The sequence below is a fragment of the Mobula birostris genome, chromosome 21, assembly GCF_030028105.1.
Source record: "Mobula birostris isolate sMobBir1 chromosome 21, sMobBir1.hap1, whole genome shotgun sequence".
Taxonomy (NCBI): Eukaryota; Metazoa; Chordata; class Chondrichthyes; order Myliobatiformes; family Myliobatidae; genus Mobula; species Mobula birostris.
In genome coordinates this window covers 24716531-24732545 of record NC_092390.1, presented here as the reverse complement: position 1 = coordinate 24732545, position 16015 = coordinate 24716531, and the positions used below count along the sequence as shown (strand labels likewise).

Genomic DNA, 16015 nt, shown 5'->3' with positions numbered 1-16015 from the left:
TTAACCAACCACCTCTGGGACACGCTGTCAAGAAAATCATTAACATCTTCTCCCACTCCTAGAACAATGGATCAGTGCCAAAAAAAAAGAAAAATTCTCATCTTGGCCAGTTATGTCAAAGTGGGGTCTCATGCTTAAATGATTTAAAATGTTGGGCTGAAGGTATAAAAAAAAATACCAGTCAAAACCTTGAAAACGAAACAGAATACAGATGCTGAAGCACAAAACAGAACACTGGAAGAACTCAGCAGGTCAAGCAGCAAATGTGAATATAAAAATGTGTAGGTCTAAGTTATAGGTCAAGACCCTAGATCAGGACTGAGAAGTGAGAGGTAAGCTTGTCAGTATATAGCAACATGAACATCGGTGGGATAGAGTCTGTTAGGTGATAGGTGCAACACAGATGGGAGGAGAGAGAATAAGCAAGGTAAACATGGCGGAAAACGTTATGTATGTGTGAATGTGTGGGGGAGAACACTGGGAGTGTGGGTTACCTGAAGGTTGAGCATAAGCAGCCAATCACAAAGAAAATGGTTACTGCACAAAGCAGAAAGGTAGGGAGGGAGAGGGGAATATGTGACTGGTGGTGAGATCACATTGAACCAGCCGAAATGGTGGCGCATATGTTGGATGTGGAAGCTGGCAAAATGTGAGGACAAAGAGAACTCTATTGTTGTTCCATCTGGAAAAAGCAGAGGGAGAGCACAGGTGTAGGAGATGATTTTACTTTCATCATTCAGTCTACATCAACACAAACTATGTCAGCATTAATGGCTTAATTCTATCCGATACTGTACATACTCATACATATTTAAAGAAGGTACCACAGCAGTACTGAATCAGTGTATAGTAAGATGGAAGTGGTTTGGGATGAAATCATAAATAGCAGGGGGAAGGAAGGCATGGGTGGGAGTATCTATAGAGCCCTAAGATTTGACCAGCATAAATAGGGAAATAATCAAGGATAAAGGGAAACTGCAATTATCATGGGAGATTTTAATACACAATTTGACTGCAGGAACCAAGGCCATCAAAGTTCAAAGCATATTTATTATCAAAGTAACTATACGTCACCATACACTTGCAAAGTACGAAGGAACAATAGGATCAATATAAAACTGCACACAAAGGCAAACAAACCAATGTGCAAAAGGCAACAAATTGTACAGATACAAAAAGTAAAACAAATAAATAATTAAGTAATAAATATTGAGAGTGTGAGTTGTAGAATCCTTGAAAGCGAGTCCATAGCTTGTGGAATCAGTCCAGCGTTGGGGTGAGTGAGGTTATTCCCTCTGGTTCAATTGCCTGATGGGTGAGGGGAACTAACTGCTCCTAAACCTCCTTCCAGATAGCAGCAGCGAGAAAAGACCATGGCCTGGATGATGGATGCTGCTTTCGTGCAAGAGCACTCCTTGTAGAATTGATCAATGATGGGAAAGACTTTACCTGTGATGGACTGGGTGGTGTCCAACACCTTTTGTAGGCATTTCTGTTCCAAGGTAATGGTGTTTTCAGATGAGGCTATGATGCAACTAGTCAGCATACTCTCCACCACATATCCACAAAAGTTTGTCAAAATTTCAGTTGATGTACCAAATCTTCTTAAACTTAGAACACAGTGCAGAAACAAACAGGTCTTACGGCCACAATGTTGTGCTGAACCATATAAATTACTAATCAAGTGGCCATCTAAACTAATCAACATTGCCTACACTATATCCAGATCCTTCAATTTTCCTCACATTCAAGTGCCCATCTAAACTTCCCTTTAAAGTCTCCAATGTATCTGACTGCACCATCATTCCAGGCACCCACCACTTTAAAAAAAAAATAGCCCCTCACATTTCCTTTGAAACTAACCCCTCTCATCTTAAATGCACACCTTCTGGTATTACAAATTTCAAAACTGGAAAAAAAATTACTGTCTATCTATGCCTCTCAATCTTATAAACCTCTATCAAATCTCCCCTCATCCTCTGCCACTCCAGAAAAAAAAACCCAAGTTTGTCCAACCTCTCATTATAGCACATGCCCTCTAATCCACACGTGTGGCGTGTGGCCACGTGGCTGGCATTGGACTAGTGATCTGAAGGTCACGAGTTCAAGCCCCAGCCGAGGTAGCGTGTTGTGTCCTTGAGCAAGGCACTCAACCACACAGTACTCCAGTCCACCCAGCTGAAAATGGGTACCAGCAAAATGCTGGGGGTTAACCTCACTGGCGTCCTATCGGGGGGGGGGTCTTCTACTCTCAGTCGCTTCACCATGGAAACCGGCCTAAGCACCAGCTTGATAAGCTTATAAGGATCAGGACAGACTTTAACTTTAACTAACCTCTAATCCAGGCAGCTTCCTGGTGAACCTCTTCTGCAGCCTCTCCAAGGCCTCCACATTCTTCCTATAATGGGGTGACCAGAACAGTATGCAATACTACAGATGTGGCCTAACTAGAATTTTATCAAGTTGCAACATAATTTCCTGACTTTTGAACTCAGTGCCTGGAGTAATAAAGGCAAGCATGCCATATGCCTTCTTAACCACACTATCAACCTTTGTAACCATTCTCAGGGAGCTATGAACTTGGACCCCAAGAGCTCTTTACATTTGACCCACCAAGGTGTAACACTTCACATTGAACTCCATCTGCCATTTCTCCATCCATATCTGCAATGATCTATATCCGACTATATTTGCTGCCAGTCATTTACGCTATCCACACCACCACCAATCTTTGTATCATCTACATTTTCATCCAAACTGCCAATTCACCATGGATCCCATGCATCTCAATCTTCTAGATGAACCTCCCAAGAGGGACTTTGTCAAATGCCTTATTAAAATGTCAAATGTCTTTGAAGAGGGTGGAGCTTAGTCACGATGGCGCTAAACAGCAACTCCTTTGCTTGCATCTTCAGAAACAGTTCTATCTCCATCTTTAATATCCCTATTTTTTCCTTTCAGGGTTCTTTTGATAACCCTGACCTGGAGTTACATGCAGACTTCGGTTCTTTGCTCTGTTCATTACAACCCCGCTCTCGGGGTTTCACGACTGGCTGTTATTTGACATGCTAAGGACATGGCCTAGGAGCTTAGCTTGCCTTCGGAGGTCCGAGATCTCGTGGCTCTGGAGACGGGCGAATTGAAGGTCGGTGTTCCAGCAGGAGATCAGTGTGTCTTGGGAATCGGAAGATCTCTGGCTGCATGCCCAGAAACTTGAGGTCTTTGAACACAGAGCTCAGAAAAAATGACGCAATGGACTTTAAACATCGTCTCCCCTCTTGCTGTGCAACGGAGACAACTCTTTCTCCCTTACTAGGGAGAGAAAGAGCCTGAGATATGTCAAATACCGGGTGAATGAGTAGTCTTTGGGGTACTGCAAGTCTGTCACTTTGTCGGTGGTGGGTGCCATTGCTTTCTTTTGCTAGTGGGGGGGGAGGGGGATCATTACTTGCTGCTGCTTATGCGCGGGAGGGAGGGGAGCTGGGGGGGGACTTTGGGGTTCTAACATTTAACTGTCATTCATTCTTTGGGGGCACTCCTCTGTTTTCGTGGTTGTGAAGAAAAAGCATTTCAGGGATGTATATTATTTACATTTCTTTGACATTAAATGTACCTTTGACACCTTTGAAATTCATGTAAACATTCACAGCTCTACCTTCATCAATCACCCTCGTCATCTCATCAAAAAACTCATATCTAGTAAGACACAACTTGCCCTGCACAAAGCCACTTTGCCTCTCTTTAATTAAGCCATGGTTTTCCAAATAATCATAATCCTATTCCTAAGAATTCTTTCCAGTGACTTCCCGACCACTGATGTGACACTCACTGGTCTGTAACTTCCAGGAATATCCCTGGATCCCTTCCTAAATAATGAAACAACATTAGCTACTCACCAATCCTCTCCAACCTCACCCGTGGCTAGAGAGGACATTAAGGCTGCAATTTCTTTACTTGCCTCTCTCAATAAGCTGGGGTATACCCCATCAAGCCCAGGGAACTTATGCACCTTAATACTCTTTAAGAGACTAACATCACCACCTCCTTTACTTCAAAATGACCTAGCATATTAATACTCCCAGCACTTATCTCCCTATTCTCCAATGCCCTCTCTTTACTTCTAAGAAAGTAAAGGCATGCCATGCCTTCTTTGCAATGGCACTTACAGTACTGTGCAAAAGTCTTAGTCAGCGAATTTACAAACCTGGCAGGAGCAAAGGATGTTGGGAATGGCGAGGGTGGAGCACGGTGGGGTGTGGGGCAAGTAGCAGAGGAGAGCCGGGGTGGGGGGGGGGGTGGTGCAGGTGCAGACACACTCAGCCCTGAGACACCAGGCAACGTAATTTGATTCCAAACAGTTGGTTTATTGATCATTATAGAATGTCTCTCATGTTTCCCGCTCCCTCCCCTCTCCCTTTCCCTTTTCCAAACTATTATTCCCCTCTCCCTGCCCACATCCCACTCTCAATCCACAATAAACACCCATAGCAGAATCAGATTTATCATCACTCACATACAATGCCTATAAAGAGTATTCATCCCCTTGGAAGTTTTCATATTTTACAACATTGATTAACAATGATTTAATTGGGCTTTTTTGACACTGATCAACAGAAAAAAACTCTTCCATGTCAAAGTGAAAGCAGATCTCTACAAAGTCATCTAAAATAATTACAAATATAAAACACAAAATAATTGATTGCACCCCCTTTAAAATGGCATACCAAACCATCACAGGTGCAGCCAACTGATTTTAGAAGTCACATAATTAGTTAAAGGAGATGGTCTTTGGAGACCTGTGTAGAGTCAAAGCGTTTCAATTGATTGTAGTAAAAGTACAGCTGTATCTAGAAGGTCCAACTGCTGGTGAGTCAGTGTCCTGGCAAAAACTATGAAAACAAAAGAACACCCCAAGCATCTACGCGAAAAGTTTATTGAAAAGCACAAGTCACAAGAAAATTTCCAAGTCACTGAATATCCCTTGGAGTACAGTTAAGTCAATCATCAAGAAATGGAAGAATATGGCACAGCAGTAAATCTGCTGAGAGCTGGCCGTCCTCAAAAACTGAATGACCGTGCAAGTAGGAGTCTAGTGAAGGAGGCTACCAAGAGACCTATGACAACTCTGGAGGAGTTACAAGCTTCAACGGCTGAGATGGGAGAGACTGCATATACAACAACTGTTGCCCAGGTCCTTCACCAGTCGCAGCTTATTGGGAGAGTGGCCAAGAGAAAGCCACTGTTGAAAAAAAAACTCAGAGGAAATCTCAGCTAGAATTTGCCAGAAGGCATGTGGGAGACTCTGAAGGCAGCTGCAAGGAGGTTCTCTGGTCTGATGAAACCAAAATTGAGCTTTTTAGCCATCAGACTAAATATATATTTGGCATAAGCCAAACACTGCAGGTTATCAAAAACACACAATTCCTACTGTGAAGCACAGTGGTGGATGCATCATGCTATGGGAATGCTTCAATGCAGCAAGCCCTGGAAGGCTTGTAATGGTAAAGGGTAAAATGAATGCAGCAAAATACAGGGAAATCCTGGAGGGAAACCTGATGCTGTCTGCAAGGGAATTAACGATTTGGGAGATTTGTTTTCCAATGAGACAATGACCAGAGTTGGCATAAAGCCAAAGCTACACAGCAATGGTTTAAATACAACAAAGTGAATGTCCTGGAGTGACCAAGTCAGAGTCCAGACCTCAATCCAATTGAGAATTGTGGCTAGACTTGAAAAGGGCTGTTCACTCACAGTCTCCATGCAATCTGATAGAGCTTGAGCAGTTTTGTAAAGAAGTTTGGGGAAAAATTGCAGTGTCCAGATGTGTAAAGTTGATAGAGACCTATCCACACAGACTCAAGGCTGTAATTGCTGTCAAAGGTGCATCTACTAAATACTGACTTGAAGGGGGGGGGGGGTGAGTAACTATGCAATCAATTATTTTGTGTGTTGTATTTGCAATTAATTTGGATCACTTTGTTGAAATCTGTTTTCACTTTGACACGAAAGAGCATATTTTTATTGATAATGTCAAAAAAGCCTAATTAAATCCACTGTGATTCACATTGTAAAACAATAAAACATGAAAACTTTCGGGGGGGGGATGAATACTTTTCATAGGCACCATATGTCAGGAAATTTGTTTTCTTTTTTCCGGCAGTTGTACAGTGCAATACATACATAAAAACTGTAGTACTGTGCGAAAGTCTTAGGCACCCTAACTATATATGTGTGGCTAAGACTTTTGCACAGTACTGTAGTAATTTTATGCATTGCACAATACTGCTGTTGCAAAAAAAATCTAATTTCATGACAAATGCAAATGATGATAAACCTAATTCTGATATGGGTCTCAGAGGGGAATCATGGTTAGGAAAAGGGGAAGGAGCAGGAAGTACCCAAGAGACATTCTGTAATGATCAATAAACCTATTGTTTGGAATCAAATTACCTTGCCTGGTGTTCAGGGCTAGGTGTGTCTGTAGCCATTCCATCCTTGCCCCGGCACTCCTTCTTTGCCACCTGTCCCACACCCCTCCCGTGGCACTCCACCCTCACCATTCCCAACATCCTTTGCTCCCACCAGATTTACAAACTCATTCTCCGCTCCATCTTCATGTTAACAAGTAGAGTACTGTGCAAAAATCTGAGGTACCATAGCTATACATGTATGTCTACAACTTTTGCACAGTACTGTATATATAGTAAGAACAAATGAGAGGCAAGAATGGACATCGGACTGCTGGAGAGGTAATAATAGGGGATAAAGAAATGGCAGACAAACTTAATAAGTATTTTGTGTCAGTCTTCACTGTGGAAGACACCAGCAGTATACCAGAAGTTGAGTGTGTCAGGGGGCAAATGTGAGTGTTGTTGCTATTTCTAAGGAGAAGGTAGTTGCTTATAAAGTTGAGTCGTCTAAAGGTACATAAGTCACCTGCACCAGATGGGCTACACCCCAGGATTCTGAAAGAGGTAGCTGAAGAGATTGAGGAGGCATTTGTCATGACCTTTCAAGATCACTACATTTGGAAAGGTTCCAGAAGATAGGAAAATTAGAAATGTCACTCCACTGTTTAAGAAGGGAGGCAGGCAAAAGACAGGAAATTATTGGCAGTTAGCCTGCCTTCAGTGGTTGGCAAGATGTTGGAGTTTATTATTAAGGGTGAGGTTTCCAGGTAATTGCAGACAAGATAAAAAGGCCAAAATCAGCATGGTTTCCTTCAAGGGAAACCATGCCTGACTTATCTGTTAAAATTCTTAGAGGAAATAACAGACAAGATAGAGAAAGATGAGTTAGTAGATGTTATTTACTGGGATTTTCAGCAGGCCTTTGACACATGAGGTTGCTAAACAAGAAAAGCCCAATTGGTATTACAGGAAAGATACTAGCATGGGTAGAAGGTTGGGTGATTGACAGGAGGCAAAGAATGGGAATAAAGGGGCCTTTCCTGGTTGATTTTTGATGACTAATGGAATCAGTATTGGGGCCACTTCTTTTCACATTAAACGCCAATGATTTGGATGACAAAATTGATGGCTTTGTGGTCAAGTTTACGGACAATACAAAGACAGGTGGAGGGGCAGATAGTGTTAAGGACTCAGTCGTCAGCGAGTCTTAGATCAGGAGAATGGGCAAAGAAGTGGCAGAAGGAATATAGTGTTGGGAAGTGTATGATCATACACTTTGGTAGAAGGAATAAAGGCACAGATTATTTTCTAAATGGGGCAAAAATTCAGAAATTGGAGGTGAAACGGAACTCGGGAGTCTACGTGCAGGATTCCCAAAAGGTTAACTTGCAGGTTGAGTCAGTGGTAAGGAAGGCAAATACAATGTTAGCATTCATTTTGATAAGAATAAAATATAAAAGCAAGATTGTAAAGCTGAGGCTTTATAAGGCACTGGTCAGACAAAACTTGGAGTACTGTAAGCAGTTTTGGGCCCCTTATCTAAGAAAGGATGTGCTGGCATTGGAGAGAGGGTCCAGAGGAGGTTCACAATATTGATCTCAGGGATAAAAGGGTTAATGTTTGAGGACTATTTATGGCTCAGGATCTTCTACTCAATGGAGTTTAGAAGAATGAGGGGGATTTCATTGAAACATTAAATATTGGAAGGCCTAGATAGAGTGAGCATGGAGAGGTTTCCTATAGTGGAGTACTGTAGTCTAGGACCAGAGGACACAGCCTCAGAATACAAGGACATCTCTTTAGAACAGAGATGCGGAGAAAGTTCTTTAGCTAGAAGGTGGTGAATCTGTGGAATTCATTGTCACAGAAAGCTGTGGAGGCGGAGGTTAATAGGTTCTTGGTTAGTAAAGGCATCAGAGGTTAGGGGGAGAAGACAGCAGAACGGGGTTAATAGGGATTATAAATCAGGCATGATGGAATGGTGGAGTAGATTTGACGGATTGAATACCCAGATTCTGTTCCTATGTCTTATGGCTTTAAGTTCAAAACAGAAAGAGCATGATCAGCCTTCTAGGACCTTGACTGCAATACGTTCTCAGAGTTAGTAAGCCTACATAGAAGACTAATTAAGGGAAGCGTCTATATATTCTTTTGAGAGAAAAGGGGACCTTCAATTTCTGAAATGTGAAAATTAAATTTGTTTGAAATTGGATAGAGTAAGAGTTTCTCAGCATTCTTCCACGTTAAAAAGACACAGGATTGCAATTGAAAATAACTCAAAGTGAACAGTGCACGTAAATGGACTTTCAGTCATTTGCTAAAACGTAAAATTGATACAAGACAATTATCTAACCTCTCTTTATGGGACAACCTCTCCATCCCAGGAATTGAGCTGGTACATCTCCTTCAGACTTGCCTTTAATGCTACAGTATCGTTTTTAAAATAAGGGGATCAAAACTGTGTACATTATTCCAACTGTGGCCTTACCAACAACGTGTTCTATACAAACGTGACAAAGCTTCCCGATTTTGAAACTCAAACTCCTTTGCAATGATGACCTGTGTCTGCCAACTTTTTGTGATCCATGCACCAGAACTTCACTTATCTGTTGTTTCTTTCTAGTTACTTATGCTCTCTTCAAGCCTATTCCAATATTCGCTCTTCGATACCTGACAGTGTTACCCTCTATTCCTTTCTCCTTTATATACATTTGTCCAGCTTCCCCTTAAATGCACCTATATTTTGCTGAGGTTTCAAGCATTAATTTTATTTGCTATGGTTCATGGATTCTTAATTTGATTCTATCTGTCGTCCAGCCCTAGGAACGTTCAAACTTATTGGTTCAAAGTTCAAAGTAAATTTATCCAAGTATATATACAGGTATGTCACCATATACTACCTGAGATTCATTTTCTATGCAGGCATTCACATTAAATACAAAGAAACACAATAGAATCAATGAGAAACTGCACACAACCAAGATGCACAAGCAACCAATGTGCAAAACATGACAAACTATGAAAATACAAAAAGAGAAAAAGCAAAATAATAACAAGAAATAAATATCAAGAACACGAGTTGTAGAGTCCTTGAAAGTGAGTTCATTGATTGTGGAACCATTTCAGTATTGTGGTGAGTGAAGTTGAATGAAGTTATCCTCTCTGGTTCAAGAACCTGATTGTTGAGAGGAAATTGCTGTTCCTGAACCTGGTTATGAGGGACCTGAGGCTCCTGAACCTCCTTCCTGATGGCAGCAGTGAGGAGAGAACATGACTTGGGTGGTGAGTCCTTGATGATGGATGCAACCAGTCAGTATAACTCTCCATCATGCATCCATAAAAGTTTGTCAAAATTTTAGATGAAATGCCAAATTTTTGCAAACTTCTAAGAAAATAGAGGTACTACTGGGCTTTCTTCATAATGGCAGTTACATGCTGGACCAAGGACAGATCCTAGGAAATTATAACAGCAAGGAATTTAAGTTGCTGACCCTCTCCACCTCTAATCTCCTGATAAGAACTGGCTCATGGACCTCCTCAATAATTAGCTTTTTGGTTTTGTTGACATTGAGTAAGAGGTTGTTGTCGTGGCACCATTCAACCAGATTTTCAGCCTCCCTCCTATATGTTGATTCATCACCACCTTAGTTTCAGTTAATAACAGTGATGTTGTCAGCAAACTTAAACATGGCATTGAAGCTGTGCTTAGCCTCACAGTCATAAGTATAAAGTGCATACAGCAGGGGTCTAAGCACACAGCCTTGTGGTGACCTGTGCTCATGGTGATCGTTGAGATGTTGTTGCCAGTCTGAACTGACAGGGGTTTACAAGTGAGAAAACTGAGGTACGAGGAAAAAAGAGGTACGAGGCCTAGGTCTTGGAGCTTACTGATTAGTTATTGGTTGTCAAAAAGGAAATGAATGATTGCTTTTAGGACAAAATATTTATAATAAAAGCTTTCAATGTCACACAAAAATTACTTCAATGATGAGAAATCATGCCCCCAGTGTGCTTGGAGAAGAAAATTTCACACCATTTTGGCAAGGAATATCAACATTTGACGTCTTTTACATCTTTATAATGTACCAAACTACTTTTAGTACCATGGAGTGCCTTTATTTCCACACTCAGTAGCATACTGGACAGTAAGGAAGGCCATCAAAACTGGTAGCAGAATCTGGACCAGCTGGAAAAATGGCAGATGGAATTTGATGCAGACAAGCGTGAGGTGTTGCACTTTGTGAGGACAGACCAGAGTAAGACTTACACAGTGAACAGTACAGCAATGAAGTGCGCAGTAGAACAGAATGATCTGGGGATCCATAATTCCTTGAAAGTGGCATCACAGGTGGATGGGGTCATAAAGAGATATTCCGGCACATTGGGCTTCATACATCAAAGTATTGAGTAATGAAGTTGGATGTTATGTTGAAGTTGTACAAGAGGTTGGCAGGGTCCAATTTGGAGTATTGTGTGCAGTAAAGGTAATAATAAGATTGAAAGGTCAGAGAAAGATTACAAGCAGGGGTTTCCAACCTTTTTTATGCCATGGACCAATACCATTAAGCAAGGGGGTCTATGGACACCAGGTTGGAAACCCCTGTTTACAAGCATGTTGCCAGGACTTGCAAGGATCTGATTTATAGGGAAAGAGTGAACATGTTAGCACTTTATTCCCTAGACCAAAGAATGAGGGGAGCTTTGATTTGACAGAGGTATACAAAATTATAATGGATATAGATAGGGTAAATGCAAACAGGCTTTTTCCGTCGAAGCTGGGTGAAATTACAACAAGAGGTCATGGGTTCAAGGTGAAAGGTGAAATATTTAAGGAGAATACAAGAGGGAACTTCTTCACTCAGAGGGTGGCAAGAGTGTGGAATGAGCTGCCAGTGAAAGTGGTGAATATGGGTTCAATTTCAACAGTTAGGAGAAGCTTGGACAAGTACATGGATGGGAAGGGTGTGAAGGTGCAAGTCAATGTGACTTGGCAAAATAACAGTTCGGCATGGAGAATATGGGCTGAAGGGCTTATTTAAACCATAAAACTTGGGAGCAGAATTGAGTTATTTGGCCCACTAAGACTGCTCCACCATTCCATCATGGCTGATTTACTATCCCTCTCAACATAATATTTCAAGTATGGTCTACCCAGGGTTTTATACAGCTGTTACATTACCTTGTGGCTTTTGAACTCAATCCCCCGACTAATGAAGGTTGTCACACCATAACCCTTAACAACCCAAACAACTTGCACAGCAACTTTGACCCCCAGATCCCTCCGTTCCCCCACACTGCTATGAATACTGCCATTAACCCTTTGTTGCTCATTCAAATTTGCAAATTCTCAGCCCAGCTCTGCATCCCCTCAATATCTTTCTGCAAACCTACAACAACCACACAATATCCACTCCACCAACCTTTGTGTCATCTGCAAACTTATTAATCCACCCTTCCACTTCCTCAACCACGTTACTTATAAAAATCACAAAGAACGCAGGTCTCAGAACAGATCCCTGTGAAACACCACTGATCACTGACCTCCAGACAGAATACTTTTCATCTACTAATCCGCAATCTGCAGTTTTTTGCCTTTCAATTGCTGCTGAATTTTTCATCATGTTCCTGGGCTCTTTTACTTAGTCCCTCAAGGGTTAGCTGTATCCTTAATTTTATCATCCACAAATTCTGAGACTTGTAACTCTAAATATAAATTATGACCAGAAATCACAGCAAAATTCCTTTCAGTACACGGTTTTCTACCATCCTTCAATAAGAATAACAATTATTGCTCTGATCATCATAAATCTTAGGTACCATATCATAAAGGTTTTTTGAAAATACAAGGAGGCTGCTACTATATCAACCTTTTTTGCTCTACTACCTCTTTACTATATTCTATTAGGTTAGTTATGCTTTTTTCCCGAATCCATGAAATTACTCTTCCCTTTCATAGTTAAATTATACCCTCCAAAGACCTGTCCCTATTAAAATTACATTCTTAACTACTTGAGAGTTTGGTGAGGATTTTTTTTTTAAAACCTCAATACTAACAATCTCTTTTAAAAAAAACAATTACATGAAGACCAGTGAACTATGCAGGGATGCTCAAAAGCTGAAATGTAAAAATGACACTAACAAAGAATACTTGTTTTACTGATCCACAAACAATCGTGTTATAATGCATAACTGATTTTAATTCAAACTATCTTGAACCGATTGTTTCCTGATTTTGCCAATTTTTTTGAGAATCGAGACTGCAAGTTTCTTTACAATAATAAATATATATAGCAACGGGGTATCGAGCATACTTTAAAACAGTGGCAACATACCATCACTCTCAAACTCTACTACAGTTGCGATAACAAAAGAAGGCAAAACATCACAACCGTGCCACGCTCCGGTGTAATTGTGGGTCCTTGCAGCCGCCGCATTTATTCTCTACAGGACCACAACATACCAGTACAGTACTCTAGTACAGTATTTAAATAGGCACGAAAGAGTTTCCTCCGAATAGGGACGCTGATGCGATGAACAAAGTTAGGGAAACAATTGCTGCATTTAATACCACCCATACTTCTTTTGCAAGCAAGCAAAGAATTTCAGTATACTCTGGTGAATATGACAGTAAATTGGTCTGAATCTGGCGTGATTTAGTAATCGACAGCAATTGAGTGGTGGGTCAGAGCAGGAGACGGCACAAAACCACAAGACATTGTTAGCAAATTAAGCGTTGAAAGGGAGTACCGAGACGCTGCACATCGTGACACACACTCATCCCACACCCACCCCAGCACCCCCATCGTGACACACACTCACCTCAGCACCCACATCGTGACACACACACACCCCAGCACTCCCATCGTGACACACACCCACCCCAGCACTCCCATCGTGACACACACCCACCCCAGCACCCACATCGTGACACACACCCACTCCAGCACCCCAATCGTGACACTCACCCCAGCACCCTCATCGTGACACACTCACCCCAGCACCCCCATCGTGACACTCACCCCTGCACCCCCATCGTGACACCCACTCACCCCTGCACCCACATCGTGACACACACTCGCCCCAGCACCCCCATCGTGACACACTCACCCCAGCACCCACATCGTGACACACTCAACCCAGCACCCCATCGTGACACACTCACCCCAGCACCCACATCGTGACACACTCACCCCAGCACCCACATCGTGACACACACTCACCCCAGCGCCCTGATACCCATACTCACCGACAGTTCACTGTTGGAGGTCTCTTTGTAAGAGACAGCCCTGATCACCCCGGCTCGCCATTCCCATTCATGGATTCTCGACACGTCCAACTCACTGCCGTTGTCACCCACGCACACAAACCGCTTGCCGACCAGTTCCATCCGCGGACCCGCCGCCATCGCCTCCTCCCTCCCCACCCCCCGACTCGAAACGCCAAGAAAATCACACTTCACCCGACTGACATCTTTCTCCACAGAAACGCTCTGGCTGAAATCGGAGAGAGACAAAGAAACGCGATGGGGGCGGGTGCGTGGTGGTGGTGGTTGGGGGGGGGGGGTCAAATCAGTCAGACACCGTTCCCTGGCGTAAAGGAGGCGCCACTTCGGGTCCCGTCTGGCCCGTCCCGCCGCTGCTCGACACCGCCACCGACATCCAGCTCAAACCGGCCGCGTATCCCTCCGCTGCGGGCAAGCCAGAGAGAGAAGGAGAGGGGAAGGAGATCCGTCCGCCAGCCCGGCGACCACGCGCTCTCCCACCACAAAACCAGACAGCAAATAGTCCTCCTCCCCCAAGAGCCGCAGCCGCAGCCTCAGCGCTGGCACTTGACATCCCTCTCCACCCCCTATCAATGCAGTTTGACAGCTCTGCGGAGGTCACAGCCTCTTCTCCCCCACCCCCGTGACAGTTATGTTTTTAAAATAATTTAAGCCATAATTTATTCGGAACATATGGAGAACATTAACCAGATGGTTAATGTCACGGACACGGACTTGGCAATACGTGTGTTTCCCATAACATTGCAACCTTTATTCCTTCAAACAAGGTCCAATTTTTTTTTACATGAATGTTTGTCTGCTAACAACTCTAAGGGTATGTGTACAGCTGTCGCCATCGAACTGAGTTTAATGCCATTTGGTGACATTAGATCTGAGGGAGTTAAATTACGGCCTAGCATCAATCAATCGTGTGTGTGTGTGTGTGTGTGTTGTAAGAGGGAATTCCCCTAAATCTCATAATCAGCATCAGTGATTCTCACTCGCAGTAGCTTACTGCATTCTCGTGAGCATTTGAGAGCAGATTTTGACGACAGCCCTGTTACAAACTCTCTTATTCCCAGTACATAAGCATTATTCCCAGTACAGTAGCTTTCTTCAACGAATGGAGTTCTTTGTCATGAAGAACTCTCGGTCCGAAACATCGACTATTTATACTTTTCCATAGATGCTGCCCGACCTGCTGAGTTCCTCCAGTATTTTGTGCGTGAAACTCTTTGTACTACTGTCTCAAGCACGTTTTCCTGACGCAGCAACAGGAAGGCGGGAGGATGGGAGGTTTATGAGCCCCTTTCCAGCGCCAATTAAGCAGCACAGCTGAGACAAGGGCTATAATACTGTATACTTGCATCGTCAACGTGAGGAAAGAGGAATTCAACTACATGAGTAAAACATTTGAAGATCCATCGAGACTTAATTGTTTTCAATAATAGATATTGTGGATACATTTAACAGTGCTTAATCATTGTTACTACAACATTGATAATACGTGCATCTTGTGGGGAACAAGGTCCTGCACATGAGGCTGTTAAAACATGAAAAGAGTCTGTGGCATTATAGGAAAGATTCTAGAATGAATGGATAAAAGATTGGCTGACTGTTAAGAGATAGAATGGGAATAAATGGGCTTTTTCTGGTTGGTTGCTGGTGACTAGTGGTGTTCCACAGGGGCCAGTGTTGGGACTACTTCTTTTCATGTTATACAGTATGTCAGTGCGATTGGAAGAATTGATGGTATTGTGACAAAGGTTACAGACAATACAAAGATAGGTGGAGAGGCAGGCTGTGTTGAGGAAGCAGATAGTTTGCAGAAAGACCTGGGCAGATTAGAAGAATGGGCAAAGAAGTGGCAGATGGAATATAGTATATGGTCATGCACTTTGGTAGAAGGAATAAAGGCATAGACCATTTTCGAAACAGGGAAATTCAGAAATCAAAGGAGCTAAGGGACTTGGGAGTCCTACTGCAGGATTCCCTGAAGGTTAACCTGCAGGTTGAGTTGGTAGTAAGGAAAGTAAGTGCAATGTGAGCATTCATTTCAAGAGGACTAGGATATAAAAGCAAGGATGTAATGCTGAGCTTATATAAGACATTATTCAGACCGCATTTGGAGTAATGTGAACAGTTTTGGACCCCTTATCTAAGAAAGGGTGTGCTGGAGTTGGAGAGGGTTCAGACATCTTTGTATTCTGAGGATGTGCTCTGGTCTCCCACATCCTCTGTGTGTCCACTCTACTTGCACTTTTAAATATTCAGTAGTTTACAATGAGATCCTACCCACTCTTCTAAACTTCAGTGAGTATGGGTCCAGAGCCATCAAATGTTA

The 16015-nt window shown here is 42.6% G+C and overlaps 1 protein-coding gene across 3 annotated transcripts in view; it reads right to left on the bottom strand.

The window, feature by feature from the left end:
* The window catches only part of jmjd1cb (jumonji domain containing 1Cb), a 200107-nt gene extending 185850 nt beyond the window's left edge, over positions 1-14257 (bottom strand). For 2 of the 3 annotated variants that reach the window (XM_072239186.1, XM_072239187.1), the window contains exon 1: positions 13657-14255. In XM_072239186.1, coding sequence (XP_072095287.1) covers positions 13657-13815 — 159 coding nt within the window. In that variant the 5' untranslated portion in view covers positions 13816-14255. Of the gene's footprint in view, positions 1-13656 lie in introns of all 3 variants that reach the window. The other variant, XM_072239188.1, reaches the window with a different exon arrangement.
* Positions 14258-16015: the final 1758 nt, after the last annotated feature.